Source organism: Gigantopelta aegis, chromosome 9 (assembly GCF_016097555.1).
Source record: "Gigantopelta aegis isolate Gae_Host chromosome 9, Gae_host_genome, whole genome shotgun sequence".
Lineage (NCBI taxonomy): Eukaryota > Metazoa > Mollusca > Gastropoda > Neomphalida > Peltospiridae > Gigantopelta > Gigantopelta aegis.
Window position 1 is genome coordinate 71,777,603 of NC_054707.1, and position 20,349 is coordinate 71,797,951.

At 37.6% G+C, this 20,349-nt stretch overlaps 1 protein-coding gene across 1 annotated transcript in view; it reads left to right on the forward strand.

Annotated features, from left to right (window-relative positions):
- Nucleotides 1-18,527, forward strand: part of LOC121381743 — a 308,435-nt gene extending 289,908 nt beyond the window's left edge. The window contains exon 2 of the mRNA XM_041511090.1: nucleotides 17,777-18,527. Within this exon, the coding sequence (XP_041367024.1) occupies nucleotides 17,805-18,527 (723 nt within the window). The 5' untranslated portion in view covers nucleotides 17,777-17,804. The remainder of the gene's footprint in view (nucleotides 1-17,776) is intronic.
- Nucleotides 18,528-20,349: the final 1,822 nt, after the last annotated feature.

The following is a 20,349-nucleotide window of genomic DNA, read 5'->3' on the forward strand; positions in this document are numbered from 1 at the left end:
TTTATTAAACGAAATTTCAGCCGAGAGAAAAAGAAAGAAAGAAAACAAAAAAACCACGATCGAGCGATGACGAGAGGAGGGGGGGAACCACTAGCCCGCAGGGGCTAGTGGTTTTGCGTTTCTCACTAGCCCGAACTTAAAAACCACTAGCCACGGGCGTCGGGCTAGCGGATTTGTCGAACTCTGGTGTTTGGCAGTTTTAACCACTTATGTTACTATTGTCTCCCTTTGATTTGATGGTATACAGTCGGATGTAGCTCTGAGTTAGAATACTCGCTTGAGATGCGATCGGTCATAGAGGTAATCGTATTCTATATGTACTTTACATCGTGCTTATGACCAGCAAACATTCAGATGTCTTAGCTTTCTGTCAAAGAAACGGTTTCATAGTTTGTTGGAATCAAACAATAGGTGTGGTGTATTTCCACCATCACACTGATCTATGAAAACATGAGTTTTTCGGGATACGAATCCAGAGTTTATCAGCCTTTTAGCCATTTCCATAAAATCATCATCCATAACACAACAGATTGCTATTTTCTACCACGCTGCCAATGTGTTCGTAAATCTGCATTTACGAAACTTGCATAAAACTTAATGTTTGTTAAATTGGATTTATTGAATCGTGCATAAAATGACTGTGTTTGTCAAATTGCATTTTCGAATCTTGCGTAAAAATTAATGATTTTGTTAAATTGGATTTACGAATCTTGCATGGCAATGTAACCAGCATGTCGTACATGTTTAATATTCAGTGTACACACACACACACACACACACATACACACATACAGACACACACACGTACACACACACACACAGACACACACACACACACACAAACATACACACACACACATACACACACACACACACGCACATACACACACACACACACACACACACACACACACACACACAGTCTGTGGCATCTTGACATATAAACATCACTTGTGTTGATTGATTAACACCGCCGACACTTTGTATGAAATGCACTTGCTGGGGTTCGACTTGTAGCGGTCGACTCTAGTTCAATGTCGTCTGCTGATAAGGCATTATGACGTGTCAGGGAAAATCACTCAACTGCGAAATGGATACTGATTCTATCAAAGTGTGTAAACGGGCACTCTTATTACGCGATTGTTCAATGTAGTCGACTATTGACTTTTCGTAACCAGTACGGTTATTGGTACGGGATAAAATTTAATGTATATACATCGCTAAACACAATTTCATAGTGCTTGTGCTTTATTGGAAAACGTTAATGTCATGTGCCTAAGATAAAAATAGGATGTTGTTTTCAATGATATTGCTAGCACTCATTCACTCCTGTCTATGAACTAAAGCGCAGGAACAGTTTGTTTTGTTTAACGACATCACTAGAGCACATTGATTTAGTAATCATGGTCTATTGGATGTCAAACATTTGGTAATTTGACATATAGTCATAGAGGAAAAATCCATTAGTAACGATATATATATATATACAAACACACACACACACACACACACACACACACACACATATATATATATATATATAATATCTTACATTTTCAGTGCAATCAAAGTATGTGATATTTTAAAGATCATATACTTTAAGAATTTGATAACTTTAAAAATTAGATGTAAATTAATCGAGGTCACGGCACCAGGTTTATTGACATTTAAGCAAACGTACTTGTGTGACACTTCATAATTGACGTATGCGTTCATAATCATCGAATAAAAACATTTCAATGGTAATTTGACACTGAAAACTGTGCACCGGTCAGAAAACACAAAAAGTTAAGCCCTAGTTTGTTTTGAAGTAAGGACAACAAATCGAGTTTGACATCATTTCCATTCAAAAATACATAGCGCCACACATTCTTACGTCATTTGAATATCTAGTAATGGCGGACTGGAATTAAAGTTGCGTGTACAGTTTACAAAAACACGTTGTATTAAGCTTGAGAGTATATGATAAAGAGATTATTACCCTCGTGTATTTCGGTATCGTCAGAGGCTCGCATAATACAATTTGTATTCCTAATATATGATATTGACGATACCGAAAAACAATCTGGTAATACCCCCCCCCCCCCCCCCCCTCTCTCTCTCTCTCTCCCACTGTTTCGTGCACGTAAGCGGGATCGACCGCGTAGATTGTAGGCCCCATGCATATGGTTGAGTTAAAGAGCATCCTTTTTATGGATGCCTCGATAGCTCAGAGAGCATCGTGGTTAGTCTCGCAATTTGCGGGCGATTCGGTGCCACAGGTTCGAGTCCCAGCAACGGCATGGGACAATTTGTGAGGCCAGAAAGGATTTAATCATCCCTTGAGCCAGTGCGTTAATATCTATGTATGTAACAGTCAACCTCGACATACATACAATATATAGATATTCATATATCAATACATACTAGCCAGTGCCAGGTCTGCCCACTGTTTCGTGCACGTAAGCGGGATCGACCGCGTAGATTGTAGGCTCCATGCATATGGTTGAGTTAAAGAGCATCCTTTTTATGGATGCCTCGATAGCTCAGAGCGCATCGTGGTTAGTCTCGCAATTTGCGGGCGATTCGGTGCCACAGGTTCGAGTCCCAGCCAAGGCATGGGACAATTTGTGAGGCCAGAAAGGATTTAATTATACCCTATGCCAGTGCGTTAATATCTATTTATGTAACAGTCAACCTCGACATACATACAATATATAGATATTCATACATCAATACATACTAGCCAGTGTCAGGTCTGCCCACTGTTTCGTGCACGTAAGCGGGACCAACCGCGTAGATTTTAGGCCCCATGCATGTGGTTGAATTAAAGAGCATCCTTTTTATGGATGCCTCGATAGCTCAGAGCGCATGGTGGTTAGTCTCGCAATTTGCGGGCGATTCGTTTCCACAGGTTCGAGTCCCAGCAACGGCATGGGACAATTTGTGAGGCCAGAAAGGATTTAATTATAACCTATGCCAGTGCGTTAATATCTATGTATGTAACAGTCAACCTCGACATACATACAATATATAGATATTCATACATCAATACATACATACATACATACATACATACATACATACATACATACATACATACATACATACATACAAACATACATACATATATACACATATATATATATATATATATATATATATATATATATATATATATATATATATATATCAAATTCTTTATTATCCCAGAAAATAGGTCATGTCAGGGTTGGGGAGCTCCGAATCATCACCTTACAGTAAGTATTCTTCCTTTATAAGTCTCACCAACACTGGGAATAGAACATTTCGCAATTGAATTAATTAATAGCAAGGGATATTTTATAGGCACCATCCCACATACAGGATAGCACATACCACGGCCTTTGATATACCAGTCGTGGTACACTGGCTGGAACGATAAATAGCTCAACTGGCCCACTGACGGAGATCGATCCTAGACCGACCGCGCATCAAGCGAGCGCTTTACCACTGGGTTACGTCCCGCCCCTTCTTAGGAACAGTGTCATGGACACATAACAAAGCTGTCGTAAGAGGACAACGTGTATTGGGGAAATATGAAAAATCAAACACATGTGATCCTTTTGTTAGTTTGAACACGAAGCTTAACTAAAACTAAATTCTAGTTTTATAATTTTATCTTTCGTTATAGTTTGTCTGTCTGGCTGCCTTTCTTGTCTGTTTGGGTTTGGTTTCGTCATATTTTTAGTTTTAGTCCCCTACCGGTCCAACTGGACGGGACTATAAGTTTCATCCCCGTCCTTTTGTTTGTATGTCTGTCTGTCCGTCCGTCCGTCTGTTCTGCATAGTTTCCCGGGTGTTTGAACTACTCAAAAGAATTTAAGGGTCAGACGATATGTTCGACATTATTTTCTGAATGTCAATTATATTAGCTAGACCATAATGTCACGCATGGTATTGTTCCATTTTGACGAAAGTGGGTCTAAGCAACCCATAAATGAATTAAAATCCACTGTCATTGACACTGTCGACTAGTTCTAATGGCGAAAACATGCTTACATTTGCACGTAAATTAGGGCGAAAGCGAAAGGTCTGCTAAGTGCCCATAACTTGCTTTTTCACAAAGCGCTTCATTTGCACGCTTTGCACGTGTATTCCATGTTCCCAATGCTGAATTTCCGTATAATTGGAGCTTGCGTTCGTGTACGGTGCACACTCCAAATTCGACAATGGTACGACTTCAACTGACTATCGAAGATCGAGGAAGGGCTATTGCTTGGCTTCAGGATGGCAATACGCAAAGAAATGTTGCTCTGAGACTTGGTGTCAGTCAGAGGGTCGTTGGCCGACTGTGGCAACGGTACCAAGCAACGAATTCTGTTCGAAATCGTCCACGTTCGGGAAGACCCCGAAGCACTACAAATAGAGAGGACCGCTACATCACCAATATGGCTCTACGTCAACGCACAACCACTGCACGCCGATTACGTGACAATCTGCGGACTGCGACTGGAACTCAAGTGTCTGATCAAACCATACGCAATCGTCTGAGAGCCAATAATATACGCTGCCGTCGCCAGGCTGTTCGACCACCACTCCTACCACGTCACAGAACGGCCAGACGTCACTGGTGCACGCTTCATCTGCGGTGGCAACGTGTTCAGTGGGGTCGAGTGATGTTCACTGATGAGTCCAGGTTTAGTCTCCAGTTCAACGACGGTCGGGTTCGTGTCTACAGACGTCCTGGGGAGCGCTTCGCTGACGTTAACGTTAGACAACGTCATCGGTTCGGTGGTGGCAGCGTCATGGTGTGGGGCGGCATCTCTATCCGCCACAGGACCCCTCTCTATGTGGTGGATGGCAATCTGAATGGAATCCGCTATCTGAATGAGATTATCCGGCCGTTGGTTCTCCCAGGCCTTCAGCAGATTGGCGGCGGGACAGTTCTGCAGGATGACAATACCAGACCCCACCGCGCCAGGGTGGTAACGGACTTTCTCAGACAACAAGGTATCGTCAGGATGGATTGGCCAGCATATTCGCCTGACTTGGCCCCAATAGAGAACGCCTGGGACGAATTAGGCAGGAGAGTTCGGGATAACCATGCCCCTCCGGCCAACCTTCATGATCTGGGTCAACTTCTTATGGCAGAGTGGCAGACCATTCCCCAAGAGTTCTTCAGACGTCTGATCAACAGCATGAGGCAACGATGTGTCGAGTGTATTCGCGCCAGGGGTGGATTCACACACTATTAAACGAATGTTCTAATGTGTAAAATCCATGTTTGACAACCTTCAACTTTGACAGCATGTCATGTGACTTTCTTGTATACAGTGACGTTTATTTGTGTTTTTTTGTAAATATGGAACAATAAATAAAAAATTTGGTGTAGTTTACATCATCAATCTAATACACTCTGAAACTTATTTGGTTATAAATTTTTGACCCTTAAATTCTTTTGAGTAGTATATATAAAGATATTGAAACTTAGTTTATAGCTTTATCGTGCAGTGATACAGATCAAACTTATCCTTCACAGCGATTTACCCATTTGTCACAGAGTTATGGCCCTTGAACTTAGGATATATGACAATTTGGTTTACAGACTTTTTTGTTGCAGTGCCTGAAGATATTGAGATGATATTGTGTTTATAGCTCTGTCGTGTACTGTTACAGATCAAGATGAACTGAAGATACTGAGATGATATTGTGTTTATAGCTCTGTCGTGTACTGTTACAGATCAAGATTAACTGAAGATAGTGAGATGATATTTTGTTTATAGCTCTGTCGTGTACTGTTACAGATCAAGATTAACTGAAGATACTGAGATGATATTTTGTTTATAGCTCTGTCGTGTACTGTTACAGATCAAGATTAACTGAAGATACTGAGATGATATTGTGTTTATAGCTCTGTCGTGTACTGTTACAGATCAAGATGAACTGAAGATACTGAGATGATATTGTGTTTATAGCTCTGTCGTGTACTGTTACAGATCAAGATTAACTGAAGATACTGAGATGATATTGTGTTTATAGCTCTGTCGTGTACTGTTACAGATCAAGATTAACTGAAGATACTGAGATGATATTGTGTTTATAGCTCTGTCGTGTACTGTTACAGATCAAGATGAACTGAAGATACTGAGATGATATTGTGTTTATAGCTCTGTCGTGTACTGTTACAGATCAAGATGAACTGAAGATACTGAGATGATATTGTGTTTATAGCTCTGTCGTGTACTGTTACAGATCAAGATTAACTGAAGATAGTGAGATGATATTTTGTTTATAGCTCTGTCGTGTACTGTTACAGATCAAGATTAACTGAAGATACTGAGATGATATTTTGTTTATAGCTCTGTCGTGTACTGTTACAGATCAAGATTAACTGAAGATACTGAGATGATATTGTGTTTATAGCTCTGTCGTGTACTGTTACAGATCAAGATGAACTGAAGATACTGAGATGATATTGTGTTTATAGCTCTGTCGTGTACTGTTACAGATCAAGATTAACTGAAGATACTGAGATGATATTGTGTTTATAGCTCTGTCGTGTACTGTTACAGATCAAGATTAACTGAAGATACTGAGATGATATTGTGTTTATAGCTCTGTCGTGTACTGTTACAGATCAAGATGAACTGAAGATACTGAGATGATATTGTGTTTATAGCTCTGTCGTGTACTGTTACAGATCAAGATGAACTGAAGATACTGAGATGATATTGTGTTTATAGCTCTGTCGTGTACTGTTACAGATCAAGATGAACTTTTATCGCGATGTACCCATTCTAACACAGAGTTATGGAGATACGAAAATGTGTTGGGTACTGGTAGGGTATATGTATTGCTTTACCATTACTCTAGTATGTCCGATGCATAGCCGCTGGCCTTGCCAGAGACTGGACGTGGGATGGACGTGCCTGAACCTCTTTTGGATATAGGCATGTAAATAAAGTAACAGTAACAGAGTGCTTGTTTTGTATCTGATCGCAATTGTCTGTCTCTGTTTGTTTGTTTTTTGTTCTTCTGGTTTTTTTTGTCTATCAGTCCGTCCCGTCTATCTATGTGTGTCCCTCTGCCTCAGGCATTGTCCCTCCCCTACCCCCCCCCCCCCCACACACACACTTCTGCCTGTTTGTCTCTTTCTCTCTCCCTCTCCCTCTTACCTTGCTGTCTCTCGTCTCTGTCTGTCTTTCTTTTTTCTCTTTTTTTTTTCTAAGTTCTCCAATGTGTTTTCTTGTAGCAACTGTTTAACAAGCTAAAAAACATGGTTCAAATATAAATAATATCATTTTAGAATCAATAGAAAATTTATCAAGTGTGTGGACGACTGACCAAAGTATACGATGAACGTCTGTTGATATCTCTGTAATTTAATATGTTGCTTGATTAATGGTAAATGCATTTCTCCTGCGCGATATTTTAAACTAAATGATGATGTGTTGGCTTAAAGAATTCCTCGATCGTCTTGATGGCTAAATGCATCATTAATATTGACACTGGATTACGTATATGATCCTCGAATTGATTGCGAGTTCTCCAGAGCTCGGGGGAAGATAAATGCTTCTTATTCAGCGATATGGGGAGGGGAAATATGTTCAGATTTGTTAATATGGATTTATTGCCTTGATGAGTCGACGGCGCAACGGTCATGAAATAAAAATATAACTTACGACATTGGCGAGTTCCAATCCAGTGATGTGAAGACATGGGTTTTACAAAGGAGCTTTCGCTGAGCTTCAGGATTGGAATCGGCTTTTTGCGTGGGTCTTAGAGAGAAAAGCCGCGCGTGTCCCACTTTCTCAAAGAGTTGTTTAAGCTAGTGTCAGACTACCAACTGCCTCAATGAAGTTGGCCAATTCTCCGATCTCACCGACTTCTATGACTGTCCAGTTGTTTGTTTGAGCGCTCTTACAACTGGATTCTCGTCGTGTACAACTCCTACGACCGATTAGTTGTTAATCTGAGCGCACCCGTCATACGTTGGGTGTGTGGGGGGTGGGGGGCGGGGGATTACAACGCCACTGTCGAGTTGGCTATCTTCGTCGTGACAGTTGGCAGTCTGACCCTGGCATAAGTCTATGTGATTATTAGTTTGCAGGATGGAATTGTCGTTTCCCTGTCGGAATCGTCTATGTATGAGAATGTGCCTTGAAAAGTAAATAACATACATATTGATGTCTGATGCATTATGTCTTAAATTATGTAGTTACAACCTATGTCTTTCGTTTAATATACTCAACAGAATTAGTTAAGAACAAGTGGACATTTTAGTCAGTTTTTGCTATTGCACGTGATGTGTTGTTCGTATATTGTACAACATATACAAAGAAAACTGACCAAAATATCTAGTTGCTCCTAATTTATTTTGTGGGAGAAAGAATATATAAATATACTAGATATTCCCGATCCCATCTTGTTTCACTTTTTATTATTATTTTGGTTCAATTCTACTGTAGCTTTTCTTAATTTAAGTCATTGTCCTAGAAGAGTTTAAAGTAATATACCTTCGTACTAGACATGTATCTGTAAGTATCTGTATATGTTGCTACTAATATATATACTGTGGATTGTAGGCCCCAACCCTAAAACTACGTATTCTTCTGGGACAATACAGATTTTTGTTATAAATACTATACGGAAGTGACTACTAGTAAATGGAAAGGTATCATAATTGTGTTTTATAACCGATTGTCTATTGTCTATGGCGAGCATAATACATTATATTTATTCCTAATATATAATATTGACGATACCGAAACACACGAGGGTAATAATCTCTTTATAATATAATCTCAAGCTTGGTACGTGTTTTTGTAAACTGTATACGCAACTTTAATTCCAGTGAGCCATTACCCGATATTCAAATGACGTTAGAATATGTGACGCGATGTCCTTACATAAAAACAAACTAGTCCTTAACGGTGGGGTTTTTTTTTTTTTTCTGAACGCTGGACAGCTTTCAGTGTAAAGTTGCTGTTGTTTTGTTTGATGACTATGAATACATACGTCAATTATGGAGTGTTACCCTAGTACGTCAATAAATGTAAATAAACGTAGTGCCGTGACCTCGATTAACTTACATCTAATTTGCAAAGTTATCAAATTTTGTAAGTATGTGATATGAAAAACATCTCATACTTTGATTGCAATGGAAAGTTAAGATATTAGTGTGTGTGTGTGTGTGTGTGTGTGTGTGTGTGTGTGTGTGTGTCCCATACAAACCCAATGATAAACCCTAGATCAGCACTTGTTATTTTTTAATGGGTGAAATCTGTTGAATTGGTTATTAAACTTAAAGGGACTGCCCTGTGTTTCCTGCCATTGTAAGATGTTTCCGACCAATAAAATTGTTTCCTGGACGTCCTAAAGTTTGTAAATAGCTGTGACGGTACATGCTCTTAATTTTGTTTTCGCCTGTGGCGATATTAATTGTTTTAGAAGGCCGTGTGCAGTTCCAAATTGCACTTATCCAGGTGGGCAACTTGTTACGTAATACTTCTGCGCGACGGTCCTCGAGCTGTACGCCTAATACACACCCAGAGCAGGTGTGGAGGCCATGTGGCTAGTAGTTACGTAATATTTCCGGTAGTGCTGTTTATGGCCAGGGGATTGTTCGCGGAATGGCGACAGCCAGTCTGACGATCAGAGAAAAATATTCCGACTCTGGGAGAGGTGGAATATCAGATGATAAGATTCGGTGCCGCGATGTACCCCCAGGCGATATTCTGTTTTTATAATAAATAGCTAGGGTTTAGAGATATCTAGGAGAACCATAGGAAGGTATCCCGGGGGAACGTTGTCCGTCCGGACTGGTAATTATATATTATTTCTGCTCTGTTGTATAGCCTTGATGTGATTGATGTGACTTTTAAATATTTTAATACTGTATTATACCAATATTCTTTAGACAGGGTCTTCGGTCATCTGACGAAGTAAATCGTAGTCTTACTGTTCTATATTTATACGAGTATTTGGTAATATAAAGCTTAGCCAGTCACCCTAGAGGACCTAGGTAAACTGTAGGTTATTGTCTTTATTGTGATAGTTACCAGTATTAAGTCTGTATTACAAGGTTATTGAATGAGTAGTTAGGGTTAATTAAAAATTAACCAGTTAGGAATAGTGTTGTAATTCCTTTATTAATTAAGTTCCCCTAGAAGCGTTTCTCAATTTATCACACGTGTGGGTGTTGTGTCACGGTGAAGTGATTAGCATATTGTGTAAACTAGACACCTAGATATTAACTAATTAAGTGATCAGTTCTGGGTTGTCATTATTTGTTGTTATTAATTAACTACTGCGGCAGTACATTTGTCAGCGTAGGTTAATACAGATTCCAAAGTGTATTGTGGTTTTGTTGTGTTTTCTAGTGAACTAAACGTGCTGTATAATATATACTTTATAAGATCGTATCTCTGATCATACCTAGAGACGAGCCAACGCGGGTATATACCGCCCGTTACAGAGAGATCTAATAGATATACAGTTAGGAGAGATATTTGGATAATCGTGTTTTATTGAGTTACGGGTATTATAGAATACCCGTGACAATAGCTCAAACCGGATTTGGTATCCCAATATAATTTCGTGCGTACGTATATTAGAAAAATTAAAATATGAAGTTTAACTCAGTCCAAGCACTAGGACGATTAGAAACATATTTACTAAACAGTCAGTGATATTTTATTCAGAAAAATTTCTATAATGTGTAATTATAATATTTAAAAACACTAAGTGTTATTTGGCAGGATTCGAACCTACTCCACCGATTCGCATGGCATTTGACAGCCCGAGGCCTTAACCAATCAGCCATTCAGTTCTTCACAAAAAAAATGGGGTTCCATTTTTATTTGTGGAAGACGAATTAACCGTAGTTAGAAAGCCTTCTCGCAGACACTATAGTCATTAGAACGGCTATGTTAATCCCATAAAATCGGAAGTAAATGTATGATCAAACATTTTCAGTTGCGGCAATCATCAATTTTTAAAGAAAGAAAAAATATCTTAATGTCCACAGTATTTCTTAATTGTGATCATTCACGCCGGTAAAATGTATTCATTATAACTATACTAGACACAACAAGTTAAGGGCCACATGAACCCTACGTTCGAGCAAGTGACGGTGTGCCAGTGACATATAATGCTTTTTGCAGCCGTTGGATCACGGAATGGCTCACTTTGCAGGCGTTTAGTCACTTCTTGCATGGCTACACCATCGTTCAACCATGTCATGGCTCGGTCACGGTCCATGGTAATCAGTTTACGTCTTGGTGGCATGGTTATTCAAAAGTAGATTCTAAAGAAATTTATACCCACTTTACATGATTCAAACATGGAAAGTGTTATCATAAAATGAGTTTCACGTCCACCGTGCAGTTCTCAGACAGGTGCCCTGCTTATGCTAGAGTCAGACTATCAACTGTCACGACGGAATTGGCCAACTCGACGATTATGTTGTAATTCCCACCACTCCCGACGTGAGTGCTCAGATTAACAACTAATAGGTCGTAGGAGTGCTGCGCCGTGACAGTTGGTAGTGTAACCTAGCATTAGTAACCAACCAGTTTTAAAAAGTCGATCAATCTTGGAATTTTTAAAAATCCTTTTATGACACACTTTTGCAGGCAACCAAACAAGTTGTGAGTGAAAAGCTGATGCACATGCGATTTACAGTGTTTTCACTACGTCTGTAACCTACTTTTCATTCTCTGCCACTGCCCAGATCTTTTGTTTTCATATGTTATTGTTTTAATTCATACTGTCCCGTAACTTGTTGTGACTAGTTTACCAGTTATGCATCCAAATATATCTAATAATATTTATAGTGAAGACCATTTAAAAATCACTCCACATTTTATTCTGACAGGGATGTTTGTATTGAGTGTGTTTGTACTATTTTTACGCGATATTCCAGCTGTGAAGTGGGGGGATTCTTTGTTCTAGCTTATATCGACCATGCCACTCAATGTGTTAAAGTAGTTCGATTTTTTTTTCATATACCGCGGCACTCCTGTCTAATGCTGTTAAGTGGTCTTAAAATGTAACGCGAACTAAAGAATGCGATGCAACATGAATAACTGTAACGCGACCCCCCCCCCCCCACCCCCAAACAAAAAAAACACACACAAAAAACCCACAAAAAAACCCACCCAAACTGGTTGAAACTGAGAAACTTAAAAAAATGAGAAACAACTGGTATGTCTTTAATTATACTTTATGGCTGTCAAAAGATACAAACAATTCGCGCAAATTTTAAAACAAAAGCAAACTCACAAAAAACTAAAAAGCACAAAACAAAACAAAAAAGCACCAAAAATATATAAATCCAAAAAAACAACAAAAACACTGAACAAAACAAAACAAATAAACCATGAAAAAAAAAATGAACAACTCCAAATAAATCTTACTTTAAAAAAAATCGCTATTCTTCTCTTATGTTTGAATAGTGCTAGCTGCACATTAAGTCAATACTTTTCTTAAGAACCACCCACACTTTCTACGTCCGTTCGGATTAATTTTTGAGGTTTGAATGTTTGTGTTAACTAACGGTGTCATTTGTTGATTAATGTCATCACCAATATAAACTAAATGAAAACAAAATGAAATATAAGAGAAAGGAAAACAATAAAACTAGAACTAAATGAACCAGTAGAATGGCTATAAAATAGAAATTTAGAAAACACAAAGAAACAAAAACAATAAACAGTAAACAGACTATGAAAATTTATTTTGTCGTATTAAAACGTTATACATGTCGCTACAAATATATCCGATAACTGTTTCCCTAGGCAGTGATAAGATGTTTGCATGAGTTGTTTTTGTTGATCAAGCTTTTACTAGCTACAGAACACGGCATAACGCCGGCGGCATGTGACAATTGAACTGTTGTTCGTGGCAGCATCGGCGCTCAAATTCTCTCTGTTATTAGAGCTTGCAGTTGTTCCTCAAACTCTGTCAGCTGGTGATCAAAACAATTAGTTCTATAAACCCTACATGTTTTTTGTTGTTTTTCCCCTGAGGTTTTCTTTTCTTTATCGAGTTGTTCGAAAAGTCACCATTATCTGCATGGAAATCCAATAAAAAATATATATTAATGGCAAGGTCGTAGGGATGTCGACCTACTAAATGATATCAACCAGCAAAATATTGCATGAAAAAATAATTCAAAAATATATTCTAGTTAACCAGCTTATCTGATTCTTTATATACTTCACGAACTGTCAGCATTTAGTAGTCAATTATTATGAAGTACCTAGTATTCAGTTATTATGAAGTACATGTACATAGTGTCAAGTCTTCAGTTATTATGAAGAACCTAGTGTCTAATATTCAGTTATTATAAAGAACCTAGTGTCTGTTATTAAGTTATTATGAAGTACCTAGTGCCTTGTGTTCAGTTATTATGAAGTACCTAGTGTCTGTTATTCAGTTATTATGAAGTACCTAGTGTCTGTTATTCAGTTATTATGAAGCACCTAGTGCCTAGTATTTAGTTATTATGAGGTACCTAGTGCCTAGTATTCAGTTATTATGAAGAACCTAGTATTCAGTTATTATGAAGTACCTAGTGTCTGTTATTAAGTTATTATGAAGTACCTAGTGCCTAGTGTTCAGTTATTATGAAGTACCTAGTGTCTGTTATTCAGTTATTATGAGGTACCTAGTGCCTAGTATTCAGTTATTATGAAGAACCTAGTATTCAGTTATTATGAAGTACCTAGTGTCTGTTATTCAGTTATTATGAAGCACCTAGTGCCTAGTATTTAGTTATTATGAGGTACCTAGTGCCTAGTATTCAGTTATTATGAAGAACCTAGTATTCAGTTATTACGAAGAACCTAGTATTCAGTTATTATGAAGTACCTAGTATTCAGTTATTATGAAGTACCTAGTATTCAGTTATTATGAAGTACCTAGTATTCAGTTATTATGAAGTACCTAGTGTCTGTTATTATGAAGTACCTAGTGTCTGTTAATCAATTATTATGAAGTACCTAATATTCAGCTATTATGAAGTACCTAGTGCCTAGTATTCAGTTATTATGAAGAACCTTGTGTCTAGTATTCAGTTATTATGAAGTACCTAGTGTCTGTTATTCAGTTATTATGAAGAACCTAGTGCCTAGTATTCAGTTATTATGCAGAACCTAGTATTCAGTTATTATAAAGTACCTAGTGCCTAGTATTCAGTTATTATGAAGTACCTAGTATTCAGTTATTATAAAGTACCTAGTGTCTGTTATTCAGTTATTATGAAGTACCTAGTATTCAGTTATTATGAAGTACCTAGTATTCAGTTATTATGAAGTACCTAGTGTCTGGTATCCAGTTATTATGAAGTACCTAGTATTCAGTCATTATGAAGTACCTAGTATTCAGTTATTATGAAGTACCTAATGTATGTTATTCAGTTATTATGAAGTACCTAGTGTCTGTTATTCAGTTATTATGAAGTACCTAGTGTCTGTTATTCAATTATTATGAAGTACCTAGTGACTAGTATTCAATTATTATGCAGAACCTAGTATTCAGTTATTATGAAGTACCTAGTATTCAGTTATTATGAAGTACCTAGTATTCAGTTATTATTAAGTACCTAGTGTCTGTTATTCAGTTATTATGAAGTACCTAGTGTCTGTTATTCAGTTATTATGAAGTACCTAGTGTCTGTTATTCAGTTATTATGAAGTACCTAGTGCCTAGTATTCAGTTATTATGCAGAACCTAGTATTCAGTTATTATGCAGAACCTAGTATTCAGTTATTACGAAGTACCTAGTATTCAGTTATTACGAAGTACCTAATGACTAGTATTCAGTTAGTATGAAGTACCTAGTATTCAGTTATTATGAAGTACCTAGTGTCTGTTATTCAGATATTATGAAGTACCTAATGCCTAGTATTCAGTTATTATGAAGAACCTAGTATTCAGTTATTATGAAGTACCTAGTGCCTGTTATTCAGTTATTATGAAGTACCTAGTATTCAGTTATTATGAAGAACCTAGTATTCAGTTATTATGAAGTACCTAGTGTCTGTTATTCAGTTATTATGAAGTACCTAGTGTCTGTTATTATAAAGTACCTAGTATCAGTTATTATGAAGTACCTAGTGTCTGTTATTATAAAGTACCTAGTATCAGTTATTATGAAGTACCTAGTGTCTGTTATTCAGTTATTATGAAGTACCTAGTGTCTGTTATTATAAAGTACCTAGTATCAGTTATTATGAAGTACCTAGTGTCTGTTATTCAGTTATTATGAAGTACCTAGTGCCTAGTATTCAGTTAATATAAAGTACCTAATGCCTATTATTCAGTTATTATGAAGTACCTAGTATTCAGTTATTATAAAGTACCTAGTGTCTGTTATTCAGTTCGTATAAAGTACCTAGTGCCTCGTATTCAGTTATCATGAAGAACCTAGTGCCTAGTATTCAGTTATTATGAAGTACCAAGTGTCTGTTATTCAGTTATTATGAAGTACCTAGTGCCTAGTATTCAGTTATTATGAAGAACCTAGTGTCTAGTATTCAGTTACTATGAAGAACCTAGTGCCTATTATTCAGTTATTATGAAGTACCTAGTGCCTAGTATTCAGTTATTATGAAGAACCTAGTGCCTATTATTCAGTTATTATGAAGTACCTAGTGCCTAGTATTCAGTTATTATAAAGAACCTAGTGCCTATTATTCAGTTACTATGAAGTACCTAGTGCCTAGTATTCAGTTATTATAAAGAACCTAGTGCCTATTATTCAGTTATTATGAAGTACCTAGTGCCTAGTATTCAGTTATTATGAAGAACCTAATGCCTAGTATTAGTTATTATGAAGTACCTAGTGCCTATTATTCAACTATTATGAAACACCTAGTGCCTAATATTCAGCTATTATGAAGAACCTAGTGTCTAGTATTCAGTTATTATTAAGTACCTAGTGTCTGTTATTGAGTTATTATGAAGAACCTAGTGCCTAGTATTCAGTTATTATGAAGAACCTAGTGTCTGTTATTCAGTTATTATAAAGTACCTAGTGTCTGTTATTCAGTTATTATGAAATACCTAGTGCCTATTATTCAGTTATTATGAAGTATCTAGTATCTGTTATTCAGTTATTATGAAGTACCTAGTGCCTATTATTCAGTTATTATGAAGAACCTAGTGTCTGTTATTCAGTTATTATAAAGTACCTAGTGTCTGTTATTCAGTTATTATGAAGTACCTAGTGCCTATTATTCAGTTATTATAAAGTACCTAGTGCCTATTATTCAGTTATTATGAAGTACCTAGTATCTGTTATTCAGTTATTATGAAGTACCTAGTGCCTTGTATTCAGTTATTATAAAGTACCTCGTGCCTAGTATTCAGTTATTATGAAGAACCTAGTGCCTAATATTCAGCTATTATGAAGTACCTAGTGCCTATTATTCAGTTATTATGAAGAACCTAGTGTCTGTTATTCAGTTATTATAAAATACCTAGTGCCTAGTATTCAGTTATTATGAAATACCTAGTGCCTATTATTCAGTTATTATAAAGTACCTAGTGCCTAGTATTCAGTTATTATGAAGTACCTAGTATTCAGTTGTTATAAAGTACCTAGTGTTTGTTATTCAGTTATTATGACGTACCTAGTGCCTAGTATTCATTTATTATAAAAAAATCTAGTGTCTAGTATTCAGTTATTATATATAAAAAAAACTAGTGTCTAGTATTCAGTTATTAAGAAGTACCTAGTGCCGTCAAAATCTTTTTCCACGTGCGTTGCCTGTACTTGTCTTCTCAACAAAAGCAACCGATTTTTTTGTCTGTCTTTTTTAATTTGTCCCAATGAGTAATGCCGAGAAAATGTGGTGTTGTAATAAGCAAAAAGGTGTTTTTTGCCTAAAACACATTTTGTTCCATTTGGGTTTTTTTAGATTTGAATAATATCGTCTTTTAGTTACAGTTGTTACCAATATGTCATTTGTCATCATTCTTAATATGCATGATATGAAATTTGTATATTTATAAATATTGGAACAAAAAATCAGAGAAATATTCATTGCGTTATTTGTAGTGATATTGTAGTCTGTACGAGCTAAGAGTGATTCATGAGAGCATGTCATCACAACTATACGTATTCCAATGGGCTTTATCCCGTGCTAGTTTTGACTTAATAATTCTGAATTACAAAACCGTAGTACAAGATCAGGGCTGTATCATTGCACAATAACTAGTCTGGGAGTGGTAGTCCTCTTTATAGCGGTGCAAAAACGATGGACTCGCCGGTAGAGGATCTCCTCGGGGAGTGGCTGTCCTCCTATAGATAAGACACTATATAGACATTCGTGGAATCAACCATTATTTCGCAAAATGCCCATTCGACTCTTCATTGTGCAGAGATACGGCCCTGATCACGTATTACGGTTTTGTTGTTCAGATTTGATATTCTAACGAATGCAAGTTTTCTATGTCTAACTGGGGCGCAGCCCAGTGGTAAATTTCTCATCTGATATGCGGTCGATCTGGGATCGATCCCTGTCGGTGGACCCATTGGACTATTTCTCGTTCCAGCCAGTGCATCACGACTGGCATATCAAAGGCCGTGGCATGTGCTATCCTAAATGTGGGATGTTGCAAATAAATGACTAAAACTATATGTGAAAATTACAATTAGCCGGTGATTAATAAGTCAGTGTGCTCTAGTGGTGTCGTTAAACAAAACAAACTTTAACTATGTCTATCTGAACAACATTAAATAATACATACGCTTTTATCAATGTTAATATCAGTTTACTACCTTTTCCTTTCCTCTATATTTTAGACTGTAAGTCCAAGAGTCTGGCTGAACCATGGAGGAGGATCACACACGCTACCAACTTCCAGTGGATGCCCCAGCCTGTCTGTCCCCTTCCGAGAGCTTCACAACGTCAAAGTCGGATAGTTACGTGACTCCTCCAGAGGGTTCCATCCTCCTGGCGGCGAACAAGAAACGCAGCAGCACCCTCGAGAGCTTCCGCAGCATTTCCACGGACACCTTCTTCACTCCACCCGGATCGGAGAGTTCCAGGAGTCGCTACGGCATCAAGGACATACTGATGTCGAACGCAGCCAAGGACACCCGTGACGACACGAAGGAGGAGATACAGTGCTACATGTTTCAGGACTCGTCCGATTCACAGCACACAGTGAAGAGTGTGACACTGGTCAACGGCAAGGTGCCTCTAGAGAGGCAGTTATCTTTACCCGAGAAAGTCATCGCCAAAACCTCATCTCCTGAACCAACCGAGTCGGCGAAGAAAAGCCCTGTGCGCAAGGAGAGAAGGAGCTCGCTAGAGACGTCTACCAAGGGTAAAGTGACACCCAAGAAAATCAAAAGTGTCTCGTTGCATTTTGCAACAGACACTAACCAGGACAAGGACAAAGTCTCGAATTTCCCGAAGAGTCCCAGTAGCGGACTGACGACACCCTCAGACAGGATGACCAGCACAGCCACAACTCCGGACGATTCTGTCAATCGCAAGTTCTGGAAGGGAGGGACGAGGGCGCTCCTCATTCAAAAGGTATGGAAATAGCTGTTGTTGTTGTTGTTGTTATTCTTGTTGTTGTTGTTGTTGTTGTTGTCGTCGTTGTTGTTATTCTTCTTGTTGTTGTTGTTGTCGTTGTTGTTATTATTGTTGTTGTTGTTGTTGTTGCTTTTAATGACTCCCCTCTCCAACAAAACAAAAACAAACAAAACAAAAACTAACAAACAAAAAACCCAACATCATCTTTATTAGCCAGAAGGCATTTGGAAGGACTCCAATTTCATTTATAATCATAATTTCCATCTTCTAGTGTAACTATATTCTAGGCCCGTGCTTACAGAACTTTAGAATCTAGATTCAAGTCTTTAATTACGTCATACGCATGTAATTTGTATGCGTTGTTATAGCGTAAAGTCTCATGACATTATAAAAAAGGTGAGTTTAGACTTTAAACGTTGTTGTTGTTGTTGTTTTCAAATGACACCCACCTCTCATAAAACAAAACGCAACAACCCAAACAAACAAACAAACAAACAAAAAATAATCTTCTAGACTTTAAACGATGTTGTTGTTGTTGTTGTTGTTGTTTTCTAATGACACCGATCTCTAAATAAAAGAAAACCCAAATAACCCAAACAAAGAAAGAAACCAACACACACAAAAATCATCTTTACTGGCCAGAAGACATTTTGACGGATATAGATTTCCTTTTATAATGATAAATTTCATTCTAAGATAATCATATTCTAGGCCCGTGCTTATAAAACTTTAGTCTTGACTTCAATCTTTAATTACGTCATACGCCTTAAACGTGTATGCCGTTGCTATGACATTAAGTCTATACTATATAACTTTTATAAGCACGGACCTCAGTCTAAAGGGTGTATGCCACCAAATCAAATCCCATAGACGACAATAATAACATATGTGGCTACAACACTTACCTGCAACGTATCAATCGACATATACACCACGGATATAAATACTATCACACCTCACCCTTAATGTGAATCAGAATAGATTGGGGGTGAAGCTGCTCATTTTAGAAATAACGTGTAGCGTCTATGACTACCCTAGTTCCGCACAAAATTTGAGTACATTTTTACAGGTATCCCAGACATGTTTCAAGCACAAGGCAACTTGACACAGTGGTACTATATGAAATAAAATAGCATACATTTGTTTGCCCAGATAAACCTAATTTGTTTTACAACCAACACACTCAAATTTATCACCAATCACAGGACTTGTGGTGTTAAGTGTTCTATCAAATGTTGGGTGCACCTTCAACTTTGACCCAGCCAGAAATTATTTGGTTTAGTACTACCTACAGTTTAAGGTGTACAATAGTGGGTATGACTATGAAGCTCAGGGTGTCAATGTTCGGTGCCATCGGCTTTTTCAGACTGTTAAATTAGCATGACCATGAACTCCATCAAGATAAATTATTATTAGATATTAAAAATAACTTCAACTTGATAGCCATTATCAGGATTTCCCAGAGGACGCCATATGTGGGGAGGGTGTTTGGTAACGTAATTGTATTTGTTTTCCTTTTTCTTTGTGTGTGTTTTGTTTTATACTTGTTACTGATGAAGCGCTGTTATGAGTGCACAATCCTAGTTAAGTGGAATTATCACAGACAGTACGACTAGAGACCATCAACCAGTTTGTTTTTACACTATTGTATAGAGAGACATATTAATATCAGGCTGTGTTTACGTGGCGTATTATTCTGGCACTAAAATGTTTTCATCAGGGTTATAGCATTTAGTCTGTATGAATGTTTGTAGGGTTTAAATATAAATCTTCATCATTACGACGCATTTGTAAGTAACAGTAAAAGGCAGGCTGTATAGTTCTGGGTAAG